We start from the raw sequence: 18,972 nt of genomic DNA, 5'->3' as shown, positions 1-18,972 counted from the left end.
GCATAATTACAGGTTTTTTTTTCTGTATTTTTGATCAACTAAAAGCTGCCTCGATGAGCATAAGTGACTTCTTTAAAAAAAAAAAAAAAACATTTCAAATCTTACTGATCCCAAACTTTTGAGCGAATGTATATCTTGTATTATTATCCAAAACAGAGAGTGAAATTAAGAGTGAATTTGCATTTTCATTCAACCCGTCTTCTGTTTTGTTCAGAGTTAGTTATATATCAATTATATATAACATATATAGTCATCTATTGGGCTAAAATGTAATATTTATCACTTTTTTTAATGTATGGTCTCATCTCTATGTTCAAAACAGCCCTCTGTGGTATTCTGCATATAGTTCAGTTATCTCTCTCAATGTAAGTTTTACGTATGTACTGTATGTATGCATGTATTTATTTATTTATCATTCAGCAGGTAATTGCAAGTAAAAGCACTCCTCTGGTCAACCTGCTCCACAATTTGTGGTATCATCATTCAGGTCTAGAGCCTAAACAGTAAAGGACAAGAAGGGAAAAGATTACTGGCATCCTACCTGTGAAGATGAAGATGAAGATGAAATGCTTTAGCTGCTTTAATTGCTTCTGCGCTAAAAACCGTGACCGCCAGAGCAACAAAACGGCCAACAGCAGCTCCAAGGCATCAGAAGAGACCCCTGTTCACACTCTAACCTCACAGCCAAACCCAAGACATGAGCAACAAAGCAAACAAGTCAAGGCTGAAGGTATACCAAAGGAAGATGCTGTGGTGCTTAAAGAGTGGACTTTTAAGAACAGAGGGGCATCCATTACTGATGGCAAAATAGGCGAAATGACAGCAAGACCTCAATCAGTCAATGCAAAAGAGCCAATCGAGAGCTCTGCATCTAAAAAGGGAGACATGATGGATAGAGAAGAACAGCTAAAATGCAGAGAAAGCAAAGAAAACGGTACTTATAGATTAAAGAGGAAGAACTCAATGACCCAAGAGAACGACTCAAGGAAATCATCAACCACTTCCTCAAGAAAACTAACATTAAACAGGCCCATAAAAAAACTTAAAAAGGACCTAATACCGAACCCTGAGGTCTTCCACAAGATTGACACACACGCAATCAATGCTGGAAGAGAGGTGAGAGAGATCAGGTGCATTACATGTTTGTCTTCGTTTTTGGAGGAGGCTGTAGTTTGACGTGTATTTCAATTTGTAATTTGCAGCTCAGAATCAGGAAGATCTTTTCGGTGCAAGTTATCACCCAGACAATCACAAAGGGGGCAATCAGTGATTTAGACAAACTGCGTGCCATCTGGATCTGGCTTTGCCACTACATTGGTCAGTTTCTTTCTTTCTCTCTCTCTCTCTCTCTCTCTCTCTCTCTCTCTCTCTCTCTCTCTCTCACTCTCTCACACACACACACACACACACACACACACACACACACACACACACACACACAAACACTTAATGGAGAAGTTCACTTCCAGAATTTTAATTTTTACAGTTAGGGTATGTCGAAAAACTCCCATCTCATTTTCTCATTTAACTTTAAATTCATCCTACATCACTGTTTTACCTTTTTTTTTAAAGGTTTTTGACCTTCTTTGCATGTTGGTACTTCTGCAACAATGTTGGACGATTTTGAAGTTGAGGGAGTTTTTCGACATACCCTAACTGTCTTGAACCGGAAAAAACTGAGTTCAGGCATACCTAGACAAGACAAGCATTTGAGGTTAAAAAGTATATAAATTGTACTTTTTTTAAAATAACCAATGGTTTTGCTAGATAAGACCCTTCTTTTCTCAGCTGGGATCGTTTAGAGCCATTTGAAGCTGCATTTAAACTATATCTTGATTTCCGCAAAAATGATAATGTAACACCGTTGCAGGATTTAATTCATTATATTGGCCCTTACTTATTGGGCTCAACATCAAACATACTGTAAGTAGGGTTGCAAAGGGGGTGGAAATTTTCGGTCAATTTCTGGACATTTTCCAGAATCTTTTTAGGATTTTGTGGAACTTTTGGAAAATGTTGAGAATTTTCAGAGCTTTGGAAAAGATTCAGAAAATTGACTGAAAATGTTTACCCCTTTGCAACCCTAACAGTTTATCTACTGTGCATGGTGTCTTATTTTTTAGAAACTGTTGGTTCCGTTTTTATAAGAGCCATTTGCCTTATAAAAATTATGAATCACTAGCTGGGATTCCATCTAAAATTGTGAATTTAACTTTTTTGCAAAATTGGAATATTGCATAAAACATTTGCGAGTAATGTCTGTTTCCATCCAACGAGTCAGAGAACAATTTGTCACTTTCAGATAAACTGGTACTATATATCATTAATAAAGTAGAAGAAGCCACTGAATATAATTTTCATATATAATAAATTACTTGCGTCTCAGAGTGAGTAGTCTAAACACAATAAACTGTTTGCTTTCGGAGGTGAATGCCTGCTGTTTGAAATCGCAGTGGTGTAAGACAGTTCCTGGAGACAATTATACAGAAATACTTTGTTGACAGACTTTGCTTGGGCATTTCAGAATGACCATAACATTTCAGATGGTATGCAATGAGATCGGCCCGCTGGTTAGTCAGGATTTGCCGTCCCATACCGCAAAGTCATATGACTTTTTTGGGGGCTTACGGATGAATTTATTCGGCAAATGCGCTTTCCATTATTCACATAAACGGTGCATTTACACAGGGCGTCAGTAGCTGCATTTCCATAACCCCTTAAATTGCGCAAAATTAAATTGTGAATTGAAAATATGCCTAATGGAAACATGTCAATTGCACAAAAACTCCCATATATCGCAAAAAAGTTTTTACGCTTGCATGAGGGGGTTTTTTCAGGCAAATCGAAAAAGAAATATTTCACAAAACCGCAATGGAAATGTTTTATTTCACATTTGCAGGTCACATTCAATTAAATATAGCCACAATCCCACAAAAATCTGTTGCCATGACTTGTCGCGAGAGGAAAAAAAATGTTTTAGTTGCATAACATCGGTTAATGGAAATGTCATCATTTCACAATACTTTTTAATCGACATTTATAAAATATCGCCAACGTTTTGTGCAAATCTGTAATGGAAATGCGCCTAGTGTCAATGCTGCTCATTTACTTTGAATGGAGTGACGTCAAGTGCTGCTGAGGTCCGTTGCGTTGCATCACTGGCATTGTTCGTGGAAGACGATGAAAACTTTTCAACTTTTCAAGGCAACACAAGCGTCAGCCAATCAGATTGCCTTATGCAAATATATTAGTGCAGACGCTAGCCAATCATGTTCATGCAACACCAAAAAAGTAATGTGATTGGCTGTTGCCACTGTGACGGTTGCAACAGCACAAAGCTTCAGACACGCCGTCCGTCAAGCGTTGACAACGACACTCGTGAAAGTCAAAAACCAACTCAAGTGAGCGTAAAAACTTTTTTGCAAATTAAGGGATTTTTATTTGAAATGTAGCATTTCTATCACTCGTTTCTGATGCAATACTTCAAAATGTGCATAAAAATAGGGTGATGGAAACAGCTATTGTTGCAGAGCAGAAATAGACTGAATGGTTAGCTGTAAAGCTTGAAAAGTTAATGGAAAACTGAACAAACTAGGCAAACATCCGCTATGGTGACAAGTTACTGGTAACAGATACTGTGTTTTACTTACAGAGTATGATGTGAAGGGCTATCTGGGCCACTCTCAGAAGGTTTTCTCTCCTGAGCAGGTCATTTTGACTGGACGAGCTGTGTGCTCCGGTTACTCCAGCGTCTGTGTACAGATGTGCAGGTAATCCAACCAATTTATCCAAAAGATTCTGGTGATTTTAAAATATAGATTGGGGTTAAGATACATTTATACAGAAATTTTTGAATACTTCACATGAATGGCAAGACAGAAATATAGTACAAAAGCACTCTTCTCTAGAAAATAAAAAAATAAATACATCAATTTGTGCATGTTAATGTGTTTAAAAGATAAAAAACTCTCAAAGACAGAATTGTGCAAATGAAATACAACCATGTAATCAATAAAAAAGTAATTGTAGTCTGATTATGAGTATTTTTAAAATGTAACAATCTAATTACTACCCAAAATGGCTTTGAAAACAAAAAGTTCTGATAAAAGCACCAGCATTTTTCTATAGTTTAGCATAGGAAATTAATGAAATCAAATATTTGAAAAGTGATGAAGAGGAAATCAGAGGAAATATAGGTAAATAGGTAAACATAATACAGGTAGATGTGATTTTTGTGGGAAAACAGAAACAGTACATGATATATTGGACAGGATTAAAAGAAGAAATAATTAAAAGTGTACAACCTTAACATTTATGATTGTTATTAGGCTGGATAAACAAATTTAACGGGTAATGGAAAAATCTTTTTTCTTTTTTCAGTAAAACTGTGACACTCTGAACTACATAATTGAATTTTTTTTTCCATGCAGTCACACAGAATCTTTATGACATGATCTGTTTAGGGAAGCTGGTATTGAGTGCAGAGAAGTATCGGGCCATAGTAAAGGCGCTGGTTACCAGCTGGGTCAGAGTTTCCAGAAAAATAAATCTGACCACAGCTGGAATGCAGTGCGTCTGGATGGACAATGGTACCTGTTGGATGCCTGCTGGGGCGCTGGATATGTGGACACAGACAAAGAAGCTTTTATACAGAGGTAAGAATGGACTACATAACAGACCACTGTTGCTGTATATTATCATGCACAACATAATATTCATAAAATTGAAGTAAAAACTACTGACCTAAAGTAGCACGCAATATATTTATTTCAGCCATACAGTTATATGCAACACTGACCATGCAAATTAAATACTCAAAATGACTAAAACTTTAGATATGAAGAGTATTACTTCCTGACTGACCCTGAGACCTTCATCGACGCTCACTATCCTAAAGAGAAGGAGTGGCAGCTCCTGGAAAATCCCATTGGGATTGAAGAGTTTGCGAAGAGGGTGCTGAAAAAGCCTGTCTTCCACACACTAAACTTAACCCTCATTCAGCCGAAACACTCCCTTGTAGTTACAGGTAACTCCAGTTTAAACCACATATGCCGTTCTCTTATATTTCATTAAATAATGCTAATTTGTATATTTAAACCTAACATTTTAGAAAACGTGTAATACAAGAGTTTTTGCAATTATCAATGTAATCAAGCAACTGGGTAATTAAGGTGATAACTCTTTTTTTTTACCCTATTCACCTGCAGTGTCTCGCCTTAAATGTAAATTTAAGTTAAAACCGTAAAACATAAAATGTTGCCATTCTGGCAACCACAGCTGCCTTTTTTTTTTACCGTAAATTTTACAGAATTTTTTTTACAGTGTAGCATTGGCACAATCATTGGAAATAAAGCAGTCAAAAGAAGTTATTTGTGAGAAAATGATAACTTTATTGTGTGAATGCAATGCACAACATTTCTGAGAGAATGCAAAAGCATTTATTTAAATCCAGATTTGGTCTGAAAAAGTCTGTATCTGGACCATTGTGATCCAAGTAAATTAAGCTTTGAAAAACCATCAGAAAATGAGATCTCATCCTGGACAGCAAAACATGGAATTTCCAAATCCAGATTAAGATTTTTAACAACCGGCCCGAGGTCTGCAGGGTTCCTTTCTCTGACATTATTTCCCCCACTTTTTTTTCTTAAACTAAACCTTTTTTATTCGTTCCATGCCTTTATTCAATACATTTTTCTTTACACTCTTAAAAATAAAGGTGTTTTAAAGGGTTCTTTACAGCGATGCCATAGAAGAACCATTTTTGGTTCTACAAAGAACCATTCAGTCAAAGGTTCTTACCTTTTTAAAATCTAAAGAACCTTCTTTTGCCACAAAGAACCTTTTGTGAAACAGATGTTAAAGGTTCTTTCAGGAACCATTTATACAAAAACGGTTCTTCTATGGCATCGTGAAGCACCTTTATTTTTAAGAGTGTACTATGATCTTAGGACAGTTGACCAATATTCTATACTACATGCACCCAAATAAATTAATTCAGAATAAAAACACCAGTATTGATGTATTTAATGTATTCTTGAATTAACCTTTACCATCTGTATGTCCCAGAGAATGGCGAGGCAATGGTATCAATGAGTTTTCCTCAGCTCGTCCATTTCACCTATCGGATTTCCCAGCGCAGTGGCAAAAAACTACAAGAGCTGAGTAATTCCATGGGCTTTCTCACCAGCACGCAGCACAGCATGAAGCTACGCATTATGCCCCCAAAGGCTGGCACGTATGAGCTTGATCTTTTTGCTCGAACTGGAAACACATCCCAAAAATACGACTGGATCTGTTCCTTCCAACTGAATTGTATATCACCCAAGACTTCAGAAGAGCTGCCCGAGAACCCCCACATGTGCTGGGGCCTGCAACCAGATGCCATGAGTTTAGGACTCGAGCCTTGTGATTATGGGAATGACATCATTTCACTAGAGTCTGGATCCTTTAGGTTAGTCTTAAAGACTACTAGACCACTTATGGTGTTGTGTGAGCTGAGCCATAAGAACCTGGATAAGACTTTATCTAAGAAATGCTTGGCTGTTCAGACTCAGCCCGACCAACTCGCATGTAACGTCCTTTGTCCTTACTATGGTTACTACCACCTGTCTGTGTTTGTAAGGGACTGGGCGAATGAAGCAGACAGCTTTGAGAATGCAGGAAACTTTCTTCTTTACTGCACAGCTGGTGCTGTCAGCCTGAAAGAGCTTTTTCCAAGTGGCCTCAACAGTTACTGCGGCCCTGGTATCAGGACTATGGAGGCCGGCCTCTGTGAGTTCAGCCATACAGAAGCTCTGGTTTACACAGAGCAAGGAAAATGCAACATCACCTTCCGAAACCCTCAGGATATAGATCTCCTCTGCAATTTAACTAAAGAACAGTGCGATCAACCAGCAAGTCAAACCACCATTTCAAATCACGTCCTCTTCACTTACAATGGGAGCAAAGTGACAATAACCATCAATCTTCCCGAGTCTGGAGTCTACAGGCTTAGTCTCTTTGGAAAAACGTCCTTCAAAGCAGAATTCCCCTTGCTGTGTGATTACATCCTGAAGAACACCTCTGTGCACAAGTGGCCTCCATTTCCAATAATGTACAGCTCCTGGAAGAAGGGCTGTGTACTGTACGAACCTCAAGCAGGGTCCTTAAAGGCCTCGTCCTGGGTGAATTTTCGTGTAACCGTTCCAGGGGTCCAAAGAGTGAGTGTGCGAGGAGATGAGAGTGTGGATCTCCAGCTCAGGGAGAGCGGGGTTTGGGAAGGGAAGGCGTTTACAGGCAAAGGACCACAGCTCAAACTTGCTGCCAGCCTGAGCGAGACCCCCAATATGATAACCACCCTGATGACCTTCAGTGTGGTGGAGCCAGAACATGAGAAATGATCTACAGCTCATACAGTATGTGATAATCCCAGAAGTGTCTATGAGGCTAGGATATGTCATGAATATAGTCCCTTAGGTTTATACCATGCACTGTGTAATCTACCATCTAGAGTATGAGTTATTTTGATTATTGTGTCTTCCAGTTTTTGCATCTGATAGACTCTCCCCTCTGCTATGTTTTTAAATTTTCATTGTGAGCACATTACTCTCACTATTTATACTACAAAATGGTTTGGAAAAATGCATAAGTTATGCAAGTATAATGAAGCATAGCATCTGCAATAATACCTTAATTGTCGTTTTAACAATTTGTAAGCAAACATTATCGAGTATGTCACTCACTTTTCAAAAAAAGGAAAATGCGTCCAGTCCAAAAGTAGTCACTCTTTCATGAAGTCTATTAGAATGCAGTTAAAATGACCCTGTAATTGAAGCTATGAATGCAAATATAGTGCTCTATAGCTGTTTTTTTAATATTTATATGTGACCCTGGACCATGAAACCAGTCATAAATAAGCTGAATAAATAAGCTTTCAATTGATGTATGACAGTATTTGGCTACTATTTAACTATTTTAAAAATTGGCAATCTGAGTGCAAAAATAAATAAATAAATACTGAGAAAACTGCTTTTAAAGAAAGTTCTTAGAAATGCATATTACTAATCAAAAAAGTGTTGATATATTTACCTTTTAAGTGTTTGGCAACAAAAAAAAATCTATAATTTTGACCCATACAAAGTATTTTTGGCTATTGCTACAGATATACCTGTGCAACTTACGTTTTGTGGTCCAGGATCACATATATTTAAGTAATATTACACAAGCTAGCTGTTTGCCAAAAAATTAGAGCGCAAGGTTCACCAACAAAAACAGCTGGATCTGAATAATGAATGAATCTGTTTTTGAATGAATAATTTGAGTCAGTGATTCGATTATCCTTTTATAGACAAGACCACTTGAGCCACTTGATTTTTTTCTAAATGAATGAGCTATTTTGAACAAATCATTTAAATGAATGAATCAATGAACCACTCATTAAGACAGAGACTTGCTGCAACCTACTGGTGGTTTAGTGTCATATTTATCCACAACAAGCCTAAACCAGCCAAAGTACCAGCACAAAACACACTCTGCAAAATTTATTTGAGTTGTATATCTTGAACTGTTATTGTTGATCATGAAAAAAAAACAATAAATATTGATATCTTTTCTTTTTAAATATTGTATATATACATATATATATATATATATATATATATATAAAATGCACAACCTAACTGAGACACACTTAATATTCAGCACTTCTTCTATGTTATTTCTAATAAAACAGGTAGCATTTCAAAACACAATTTTTCATGAAAATTGAACAATATGTTGCCCACTGAAATTTAAAAAACAAAAGTTGAGTAGAAGATGATTCAAAAATCCTTATAGTGGTTGCCTTTTACAATGAAACACAATAACATGTGAATCATACTCTTCTTGTTATTATTTTATATTATTGTACTGATTATGCTGCTAATTGGGGTATTTTGGGCAATTAAAGGGATATTTATACAAGAGTTCTATTGGAAAAAAATGTATACCTAACTGACAGTATTTCATGTAAATATATATTTAAGTAGACACAGATGAATAAAGCTCTGCTTTAATTAAGTAGACGTATGTGATTGCACTCAAGCTACCTTCAGGAAGCTTCTGCTTTGGGGAGTCCTTAATACAAATTGTCATTCTCATTTACATTGGAAAGAAAATGCAATATGAATATGAATGTAAATTTAATGGAGAATGTATTTGCATAAGGCAAAACATAAGAGGTAAATTCATAAATTAACAACATAGAAGAGGTATATTGGAATCATTATGAAACGCTTTTTAATGTGTTTTTTATTGAATGTATTTTTAAGTAACATAACAGATACTAGAAAAGGAATATTACATTTTTAACCCTTGCATTAACATGTACTCCAGCACTTTTCACTTTTCAACTCACTGGTTTGAAACTTTCAAGGCTGTACTGTTACAAGACGATATAAAGTAAATGAATGCTACCTTTGGACCTGTTATGTATCAAGAATCAGAAAGATAATGTGACTTTTCATCATGCACTCTTCCTATGGAGAGTGCTGCATATCCCACATAGGGATGCAACGATGATAGATTTTGGTTTTACTATTATAGTCTGAGGAATAATCACGGTTTCACGGTTATCACGGTTATTATTCATTCATTAAATTTAAAAGTCTATTAGTTAAGAAAATCACATGAAAACTCTTTATATTTTAACGTGTTATTTACTGCTGCTCAGTAACCAAATAATACAGCACAAAATTATAATGAAAAAACAAATAATAGTCCATTTCCAGTCCAGTAATAATTGTATAAATAAATAAAAAATAAGAATTAAAAAAAAAAAATGTATTCGTCTAAATTAAATCTTAGCTACTTATTAGCCAAGTATTTACCTATTAAGGAGAACAAATGTTGTTAAAGGCACTTGTGATGAACTATATTAGAAAATTGTTTGGTATTTTCATTTTGTGTTATTTTTTTTATTTTATTTTATTTTTTTATTTTTTTTTTTTGGAGAGATACAGCCTCAGATGCAGTTTGGCATCTTTCCAGCAAATTCGTTCATGTGCCAAATGAGAACTGTTTTGTATATCGCCAGGAAATCCATCACTTTTTACCAACTTGGTCTGAAGATGATCCGAGTCAAATTTGGTAAAAATCGGACTAATAATCTAGGAGGAGTTCAAAAAAGTATGTTTTCAACGTGAATCTAAATGGCAGACAGGAAGTTAGGCCAATGATGGCATAATTGGTATCGATGTTCTCAGCATGATCCAAGGAATCTATCAACATCAGTCTGATTACATATTACATACATTACATTAGGCTAATGTAAGCAAAAGTTATTCACATTTTTACAAATTTCATTACAACTTTCAACCACACTTCTTAAATGTGTCGCGGTCTGTAGGGTTGTTTGAAATAAAAATGCCAATTAAACCTTTGTAATTTATATAGTACTAGACAATTTCCTATGAAATACATAGACCTACACATTATTGGCTGAATAATATTTACCTTTTGAATGTTGAGCGTTATTTACTGTTGAATAAATGCTGACGCGGGACAAAATGCCAGATTTCCCAACACGTTGAACTGAGCAATGCCATTGTACCATTTTAATAGGCTTTTATTGAAACGCGTATAGCTCAGTAACGTCAGCTTTATGTATTTTCTGAGAGGGGGTGGGATTTTTGTTGGGAAATTCGGGGAGAGATGCACACTTCCATTAGACTGGATAAACACATTCAGCATCTTAATTGTTAAGAAAATGGTATTCCTAATTAATGTCTCGAATATTTTGATTATGTCCAATGTTTCTCTTTCTTTTTGGAATTATTAGACACATTTCACTATGTCTTTTCAAATGCCTAGGTCTGTTTAATTTCCTTAATTATAAAATTTCTAGCACTATTTTTAAACGTTTATTCAAGCAATAATATATAAATTATCTCATGTATATGCTTGTTTAAAACCAGGGATTAAAAACGAATTCCAAGTAAAAACAGTATTTTTTCTTTACATTTCCAGAGAGCGAAACGAACTAAATTAAACATTACTTAATAAATTCAAGGCACTATAATTTCCTTATTCATTTGATACAACTATTATAGCTATATAATTAATATACTGTAAAATATATAAAATTCGTGATTCCTGAATTTATATATGAAAACTTAGTTTTGAAGTGCATTCGTTATGTTTGTATTAGAAAATTTATTAACCTAGCCTATTAAGTTCATTTAATATTCTTGATAATTTTAGAAGTTAAAAGTTAAGAAAAAGGAATTAGCTTGTAGTCTATATATATTTAGGCTAATCTTTTTCTTAACTTTTATTACACTGTAGATCGAAATAAAATAATTCTTGATCATATAAACATCGGAGAATCACTGTCATAATTTAGAGTGCTTCGAAAACTAAACTAAATCTGTATAAAGGAAAGACAAAATAAATCACCACAAGAGCAATCTGTATTTTTCTTGTAATCAAGAACATTTCTTTTGACAAAATTACCTAATTAATGCCGAATGATGTTTGAAAGTGAACGCATCTCCACCGCAGCCGCATATAATCGCTGCTGTCAGTCGCAAATATTAAACATGATAGGAAGCGGGTCAGGTACAATATTTTCTTCTTTTTTTTTTTGCGGTCGGAGTTGCGGGCGGGTTAGTTGAAAACGTCAGTCGGGTTTGGGTTGTTTAAACATTGACCCGCGCATCACTGATCTCAATTTGTCAAACCTTTATAAAGATAGAGCCTAACATCCATTTATGTGTGCTTTTCGTTGAATTCATTCATGTGTTATTCAGGAACGGTTTGACTAATCAACTTGAATTCCAGATCTTTTTGCCAGCATGGTCTGAAGATGATCTGCACCAATTTTGGTGAAAATCAGACCAACCGTCTAAGACGAGTTTGAAAAAACTGCCTTACGGTTCAAAAGTTATTAGCATAAAATTTGTGAAAATTTGGACAACTGGTGGCGCTAGAGAGTTTGTGTTACAAATTTGAGACTCCAAATTTGCTGTGTTTAATGTTGAGACTGTTCTCTATCAGTGTGCCAAATTTCATAACTTTCCTTCAAGCGGTTCTATAATAGCGGATGAAAAGAAGAACTCCAATGGAGTGATGCTTGCCCCCTAAATATAATTGGCAACTAATTTTTATTTTCTAGTTTTTTTTTTCTTTTTGAATTGCATGTTTATATCTTGTTTATAACTTAAATGTATATATTGTATATATCGTAATTGTTACTTTTTTCAGAATTTAAAAGAAAAAAGGCAGAACTGTGAGACAAACTCACAACTGCAAAAAAGTGAGATACATAATTGCAATTACATTTAATTTGCAGGATTATTTTAACAGGTGTTTTACCTCATACTGCATTGTGCTGGGTTCAAGAGTAAATGGAGTAAGATTATATATCCCAGTATTAAGACGCCAGTCCTTTTTCTGTTATTTTACAGATTTATGTCTTGCCAAGGATACTATATACTGCATATACTACCCTATATACTTAAAATAAATATATACAGAGTATAGAAATGTAAAATCCAGCATCCCTGCTGCAGTTCTGAGGAGCATGACTCTTTTCTGTCTGCCTCCGGGTTCAATCCAGAGAGAAAAATGTGTGGTCAACAGTTGCAGGAAGAGCAGCACAGGAAGGAAATTGAAAAGCTGAAACCCAAGAGGTCATTTATCTCCCTCTACACCCCTGTGATCCAGACTATCAAATGATACGAGAACGTAATCCCTCCTGAGACACGGACGGCCTGTTTATTTCTCACTCCGCTCTCGCCACATTGAATTAAAAGCATCAGATTTAAACCTCGAGACTAAAAACAACATGCAAATCTAATTCAAGCAAATATCTCAAAGCAGATTGCCTCATATGCTGAGATTGCCATTTCACAGAAAATCACATCACAAAGAAAAATCACACGGTCACAGAGACTTTTTGAGAAAGGTCAACGCTGTATAAACAGAGGTTCTTTCACACTGTCAGAGATTATTCTAACAGCGTCCCACTTTACCATTATCAGTTGCCACTTCACTATCAGCCCTCCATAATCAGCAAAACCCACCAGCTATGAATATTAATCCTCACAGCTACTGGAAACTGATATATGAAATTTGATTTATGGTGGAACAAGCAATGAAATAGAGATGATCAGTCTGAAAACCTGGAAAGTTATGATCTGAATTGACAAATTAATTATTGGTAGATGACAAATCAAGTTTGAATGAAACTGAAATTTTGTTTTTGGTGACAAAATGCTTAGACTCAATGCAGAGAAGCAACAATTTCGACTTCAAATGCCTACAGAAGCGAAGAGCAGCTTCAGGACTTGGCTTAGTTTCATTATCATCAGGCTGATAGAGGAGGACTGTCGCCTGAACGCCGGCTGCTCGATCTGACCTACAGTACAAAACGAAGCGTGCCAAAAATTGACCTGCCACAAGATGCCTGACTGGAATACGGTTCATAAACAACTTCAAAATGTCAACCTGACCCGACTCACTCAGCATGTGAACACTTCTGGATACATCTCGATATTAAAGATGCTGGAGACGGGGCTCTTTCCAGAGCTTGTGTACAGATTGTGCCCAATTCATTAAGTGGCTGAAAGAACTTTAGGAAGACTATGTTAATTACTATTAGACATTCTGATGCATACAGAAACCTCGGTGACTGTTACATTTTGGTATTTCAGGCAGCAGCTCGAGATATGCCGATATCAAAAAATAGTTCTGACATTGAAAAGCAAAACATCTTGTCGCTTAGTGACAGAGCAGCATTGTTCATTTGGATCTTTTCGTTTTCATTTGGAGAGTTTGTGAGCACAGAAAGTTCTCATAAATGACAGCATGTAGAGACAAGATGACACACGTGAGCTACATTCTGCTGAGCTTGTGTGTGAACTCTGTGACTCAAGCCAATGCAATCGAACACTCATGCTTCAGCATTCACTTTGACAACAGGTTTACTGGTATGTGTTTATCTGAACTCCTTGTTAATTTAAAACTAAAAGTTGTTTTCGGTTTTAAAATTAAAATGAAATTATATACTACCAATCAAAAGGTTTTTAATGTTTTAAGGGGAGACACTGCAGGCAAAAATACAGTTTTTTCATGCAACTGTCAAGTTTGAGATTTTGGGCTTTTTGGTTTTTCATAAAGTGTTTTTTCAGACTAGTGGAAAGAAAACGTCCAAAAGACACTGTTAAGTGTTTCTTTTATAGCACTTTATCTGTTTCTGTTAATAGATTTCAATTACAATACATATTTTTAAAGGCCGTTTTCTCAAAATGAGTTTTTCTCCTAGTCTGAGCCATAAATCTCCACTTCAGTAGCACTTACACACACCAAACTTTACATCTGTATTCCTGTCTATATTCTGAAGGTTTTTACAAAGGGGTTTGTTCATATATAATTTGCTTATTTTTATACAACATTTTATTCCCCCAAAAATGGTAAAAAAAAAAAAAATGCAGTTTAACTCTGTCAAAAATATTAATCAAGAATTTTGAAACTTTTGAAGAATTTTTGTACTAGAAATATATGCAAATTAGTGCATATTTCATTAAATAATGCATCATTTGCATATTAAAACCTAACATTTTAGAAAACTTGTAAAACTATTTTTTTTGCAATTATCAATGTAATCAATCAACTGAGTAAGGTGATAACTATTAGTTAATTTTTTTACCCTATTCACCTGAAGTGTCTCGCCTTAAAAATAAGTATCTTTGCTCACCAAGCCTGCATTTATTTGATCTGAAGTACAGCAAAAACAGTAAAATTGTGAAATATTTTTACTAGTCAAAATAACTGTTTTCTATTTGAATATATTTTAAAATGTAATTTATTTCTTTGATCAAAGCTGAATTTTCAGGATTATTATTTAATTTATTTAATGTGTCACATGATCCTTTATAAATCATTCTAATATGCTGATTTGCAGTATCAAGAAATATTTTGTTGTAATTATTATTATTATTATTATTATTGTGATTATTTATTGTAAAGCAAACCAGCATATCTGGCCAACAATAACTATATACAAGCTGGGGTTTGCCTTAAAAAAATAAATAAAAAATTACACACACACACAAAAACAAAAAAGCAAAAAACTATGGAGTTACACAACTATACATACCTCATATACGAACTATTAGCTTTCACGGTATTTAGTCTAGTTATTATATATGAAAGATTTTCAATAAATCATACCTTGATTGTTCTTGGTTTAGCTCTGTTAATCCTTGTTGTTGACCATTTTAACAGCACAATACTTTTTATTATTATCAATACTTAAAACAGCTGGGTACATGTTTTTTAGGATTCTTATCCAAAATAAAAAGCTAATTTTCACTTAGCAAACATGATTTATATTGATCAAAAGTGATGATAAAGATATGTATAATGTTAAAAAAGGTATCAGTATAAATGCTGTTCTTCTGAACTTTCTATTTATCAAAGAAACCTGAAAAAAAATCTACTCTTCTGTTTTCAACAAAATAATAATAATAATAATAATAATAATAATAATAAATGTTATTTTAGCAGCAAATTAGCATATTAGAATGATTTCAGACGGATCATTTGACTGGAGTAATGATGCTAAAACTTCAGATTTGAAATCACTGGAATAAATTACATTTTTAAATATATTCAAATAGAAAAGAGTTATTTTAAATAGTAAAAATATTTCAAAATGTTGCTATACTTTGGATGAAATAAATACAGGCTTGGTGAGCAGAAGACACTTAAAAAAACAGAAAGAAAAAAAGAAGTACTAAACTAAAAAATAAAAATAAACTGAAGCTATAAAGAAATGTTTTAAAATAATAAATGACAAAAGTATAAAGTTAGGAAAAAAATTACAAAAACTTGAAAATGATATTGAAAACTGCATATGCAATTAAAACAGCTATACTTAAAATATTACAATAATTTAATATTAAAATGAGCTTTTGTAAAAAAAAAATTTTTGTTTGTTTTTTAAATATTTCTATATATTTCTACATATATTTTTTTAATTGTTTTTTTACTTTTAAAGCATTGTTTTAATTATAATATTCAATATTATATATATATATATATATATATATATATATATATATATATATATATATTATATAAATATTATAATTAAAACACTGCTTTACAAGTAACAAATATATAAATTTAAAAAATAAATGTATATATAGAAATAATTAAAAAACAAAAAAATTATTACAAAAGTTTAAAGTTTATAAAAACTCAAAATATTTATATAATAATAATTGAAAATATTAATAAATGTTATAATAGTATAATATAAACAATATTAAAATAACCCTGATTTAAAAGTATACGCTGTATATGCTATATGATACTGTCATTTGCACACCATATATGAAAAGCAGAATTAAAAGCATACTGAATTTAATGTAATGCAAAAAAAATGAATAATTCATTGCATCCAATAACATCATAAAAATAAGAAAATCATGTAACTTTGTCACAAAATCACAGTGATTTAAAAAATACTAATATATTTTTTTACTTGGCACAAAGCACCAGTACAATATATTGACATTTCAACCCCTTCAAAACATGAAACTTACAAAAAGAAGAAAAATGCTATTTTATACCCAAATTGCACTACTGAGAATACGAATGATCCAAAAACAGAATGTAGACATTTTATTATAAATATTTTTGATGTACCACTTTTAACTATTTTTTTGTATGTACAGAGTATGTGCAAATTGTTGTACAGCATGTACATATTGTGTACATCTGGTCATGTTCAAACCCAAGAAAATTCTCAAGCACCACTGATTTTCATCTAATCACAGGGTGCAAATAATACACCACCACATGCGATAGAGAAACACACACTTAGTGAATCTCCAAAGCCATGACAGGAAAGCAAAGCAAATGACTCTCACACTGAGTTTGTGAAAGAGAGCTGTATTGACAGACAGGATTACAGGTATACATACAGCTTGTTGCATACAGCTTCCAAAAGCCTTTATTTCACCAACCATGTAATAAACTGGAGTGCTGAAAATGGCCTTTGATTGTGCCTACATAAGCAGTTAGCACAAAAATCATATATGCAATATCTGCCATTGGAATTACAGTCGAAATTGCTCTTATAACGCTAAAAAGCAATATGCAATGTATGCATCAGCCAGCAGGGGGCAGTAACTCAATAAGCTAGAGCAGCTTGCAAAGTAACCTGTGTCTCTACACTTTGAGATGCATAAACTTTCTGGTTTTCTGATTATGAAACGCCTGCCAAATGCACTTTCCTTTGCTTGTTATTTAGGTGAATCATCATGAGAAGCACACAAGCTCCTGCCGCACTCATCATCGCCTCGTTTATTTATTTAGCAAATGGAAGGCCGAGCACAGCAGCGTTAGCATGCTGGCCAGTGTCCACATTCAGCCTGACTAGAAAAAAACTGACATATGCATAGTTTAGAAATAATAACGCTTCACAGTACTTCTGAAAGCAATTGCATAGAAAGCATCTAGATTGCAGTGTAATGGCTGGAGAAAGATCTGTATTGTTACCTACGCTGGTCTTACAGGACATAAGAATACTTATTAGCACTTTAATGACTAATATCTCGGGCTGATTGCGTTTGAAGCACTTTTCTGATTGCATTTGGCCGAGGACTGATTGCAGCTCGCTACGAAAGGTGTGCAATATCTGAAATATTTATCCGATGGCTTTGGAGATCAACACCGGCGGAAATATTCAACAAACGCAAGCGGATCAAACATGTCAGAATCAGAGGGGTCGTGTTGCGTTTTGTCCATGTAAATGCAGCGCCGGTCGGCGGAGAAGGATCTTCCTCATTGCATGGAGGTCAAGCGAGTTTGCATTGCTCATTATTTTCTCCTGACAGAAGTGCCTCTCGCTGTAAGCCGAGGGAAAGTTTCAGAGGGAGGTGTGTGCTTGGAATCCATCAGGCAAAGGCTTCTCTGAGTGTGTGCCTGAGGCCTGACTGGACCTCGTGATAGACATCTTACTGACAGACAGACGGCCGGACCACATGCACTGGATGACGACAGCTATGCATGAGAGAGAGAGAACGGAGATTGAATTCTGCAGATGATGAATTGAAATAAAAAGAGAGGCAAAGGATGGCAAGAAATCAGAGACAAGGATGTCAGATATTTTATAGATGTGTGACAGGAAAGTCACATCTCCATCTGCCCCTGTGCACCTCATTTAGGACCTCAGACAGTATGAGCATGGGTGCCGTCTGTTTATTTATATATAGGTCAATGACAACTTAAGCTATTTTGCATAATCTTTTATTTTTTTAAAGGGTCATCGGATGCCCATTTTCCACAAGTTGATATGATTCTTTAAAGTCATACTTTGGTTAAAATTTCTCAATGGTAGTGTAAAAAAAACACACTCTTTTAACCTTGTCAAATCAGCCTTTTTTAGAACAAGCTATTCTACTGCATGTTCCTTTATATGCTAATGAGCTCTGCTTGCCCCACCCCTCTCTGCAGTGGGATGATGAGCCGTAATGTTTACTTTAGCCGCATTTAGCAGCGTTTAGATGCAAAACTTGCAAAGATGCATAAAACCACCTTATTCTTACTTCTGCTGTGGGTGAAGCTGCATCACGAATGATTTGCACGAACACAGATGCAAATGTAGATCAAGAACGGCGCTTTCCTTTCAAAAACTAAAGTAACGTTAATCCTCTGCGTCTTCAGTGGCTCAGATGTCGGGAATAAATGATGACTGCCATGTTCATTATTACATCCAACAACAGAACACCTCAATCACTCAATCTGAGACATCTTTGTCTTCCTCACCTGAGTTTCATCTCGGTGAGGGCGGGTCTAAGGTAAGGTCATGTCAATCAACTATCGTGGGAGTGGCCTCTGTCTGCGTGTCGTCACACCCAGAGCCATATAAAAAGAGAGTTGCGACACGCTTTGATCTCGCCGCCGCACGGTCACGTGGTTCATGGAGCTCTCAATAGTTCCAAA

At 34.8% G+C, this 18,972-nt stretch overlaps 1 protein-coding gene across 1 annotated transcript; it reads left to right on the top strand.

The window, feature by feature from the left end:
* Window positions 1-429: 429 nt before the first annotated feature.
* Window positions 430-9,867, top strand: LOC141288736 (kyphoscoliosis peptidase-like). Its single transcript, XM_073820907.1, has 6 exons — window positions 430-1,116; window positions 1,203-1,317; window positions 3,653-3,770; window positions 4,464-4,655; window positions 4,836-5,026; window positions 6,067-9,867. The coding sequence occupies exons 1-6, from the start codon at window positions 550-552 to the stop codon at window positions 7,377-7,379; spliced, it is 2,496 nt and encodes an 831-aa protein (XP_073677008.1). The 5' UTR covers window positions 430-549; the 3' UTR covers window positions 7,380-9,867.
* Window positions 9,868-18,972: the final 9,105 nt, after the last annotated feature.

Source organism: Garra rufa, chromosome 16 (assembly GCF_049309525.1).
Source record: "Garra rufa chromosome 16, GarRuf1.0, whole genome shotgun sequence".
Classification (NCBI taxonomy): Eukaryota; Metazoa; Chordata; class Actinopteri; order Cypriniformes; family Cyprinidae; genus Garra; species Garra rufa.
Note: the sequence above shows the minus strand (reverse complement) of the source record. Positions and strands in the feature narration are given on the sequence as shown.

What these genes read in the sequence shown, in the direction of transcription:
- LOC141288736 (XM_073820907.1), top strand. Translation starts at nt 550, where the DNA reads ATGAAGATGAAGATGAAATGCTTTAGCTGCTTTAATTGCTTCTGCGCT. An exon ending in GTCTGTGTACAGATGTGCAG is followed by an intron (nt 3,771 to 4,463) that starts GTAATCCAACCA and finishes TGATCTGTTTAG; the next exon opens with GGAAGCTGGTATTGAGTGCA. An exon ending in AAAGAAGCTTTTATACAGAG is followed by an intron (nt 4,656 to 4,835) that starts GTAAGAATGGAC and finishes CTAAAACTTTAG; the next exon opens with ATATGAAGAGTATTACTTCC.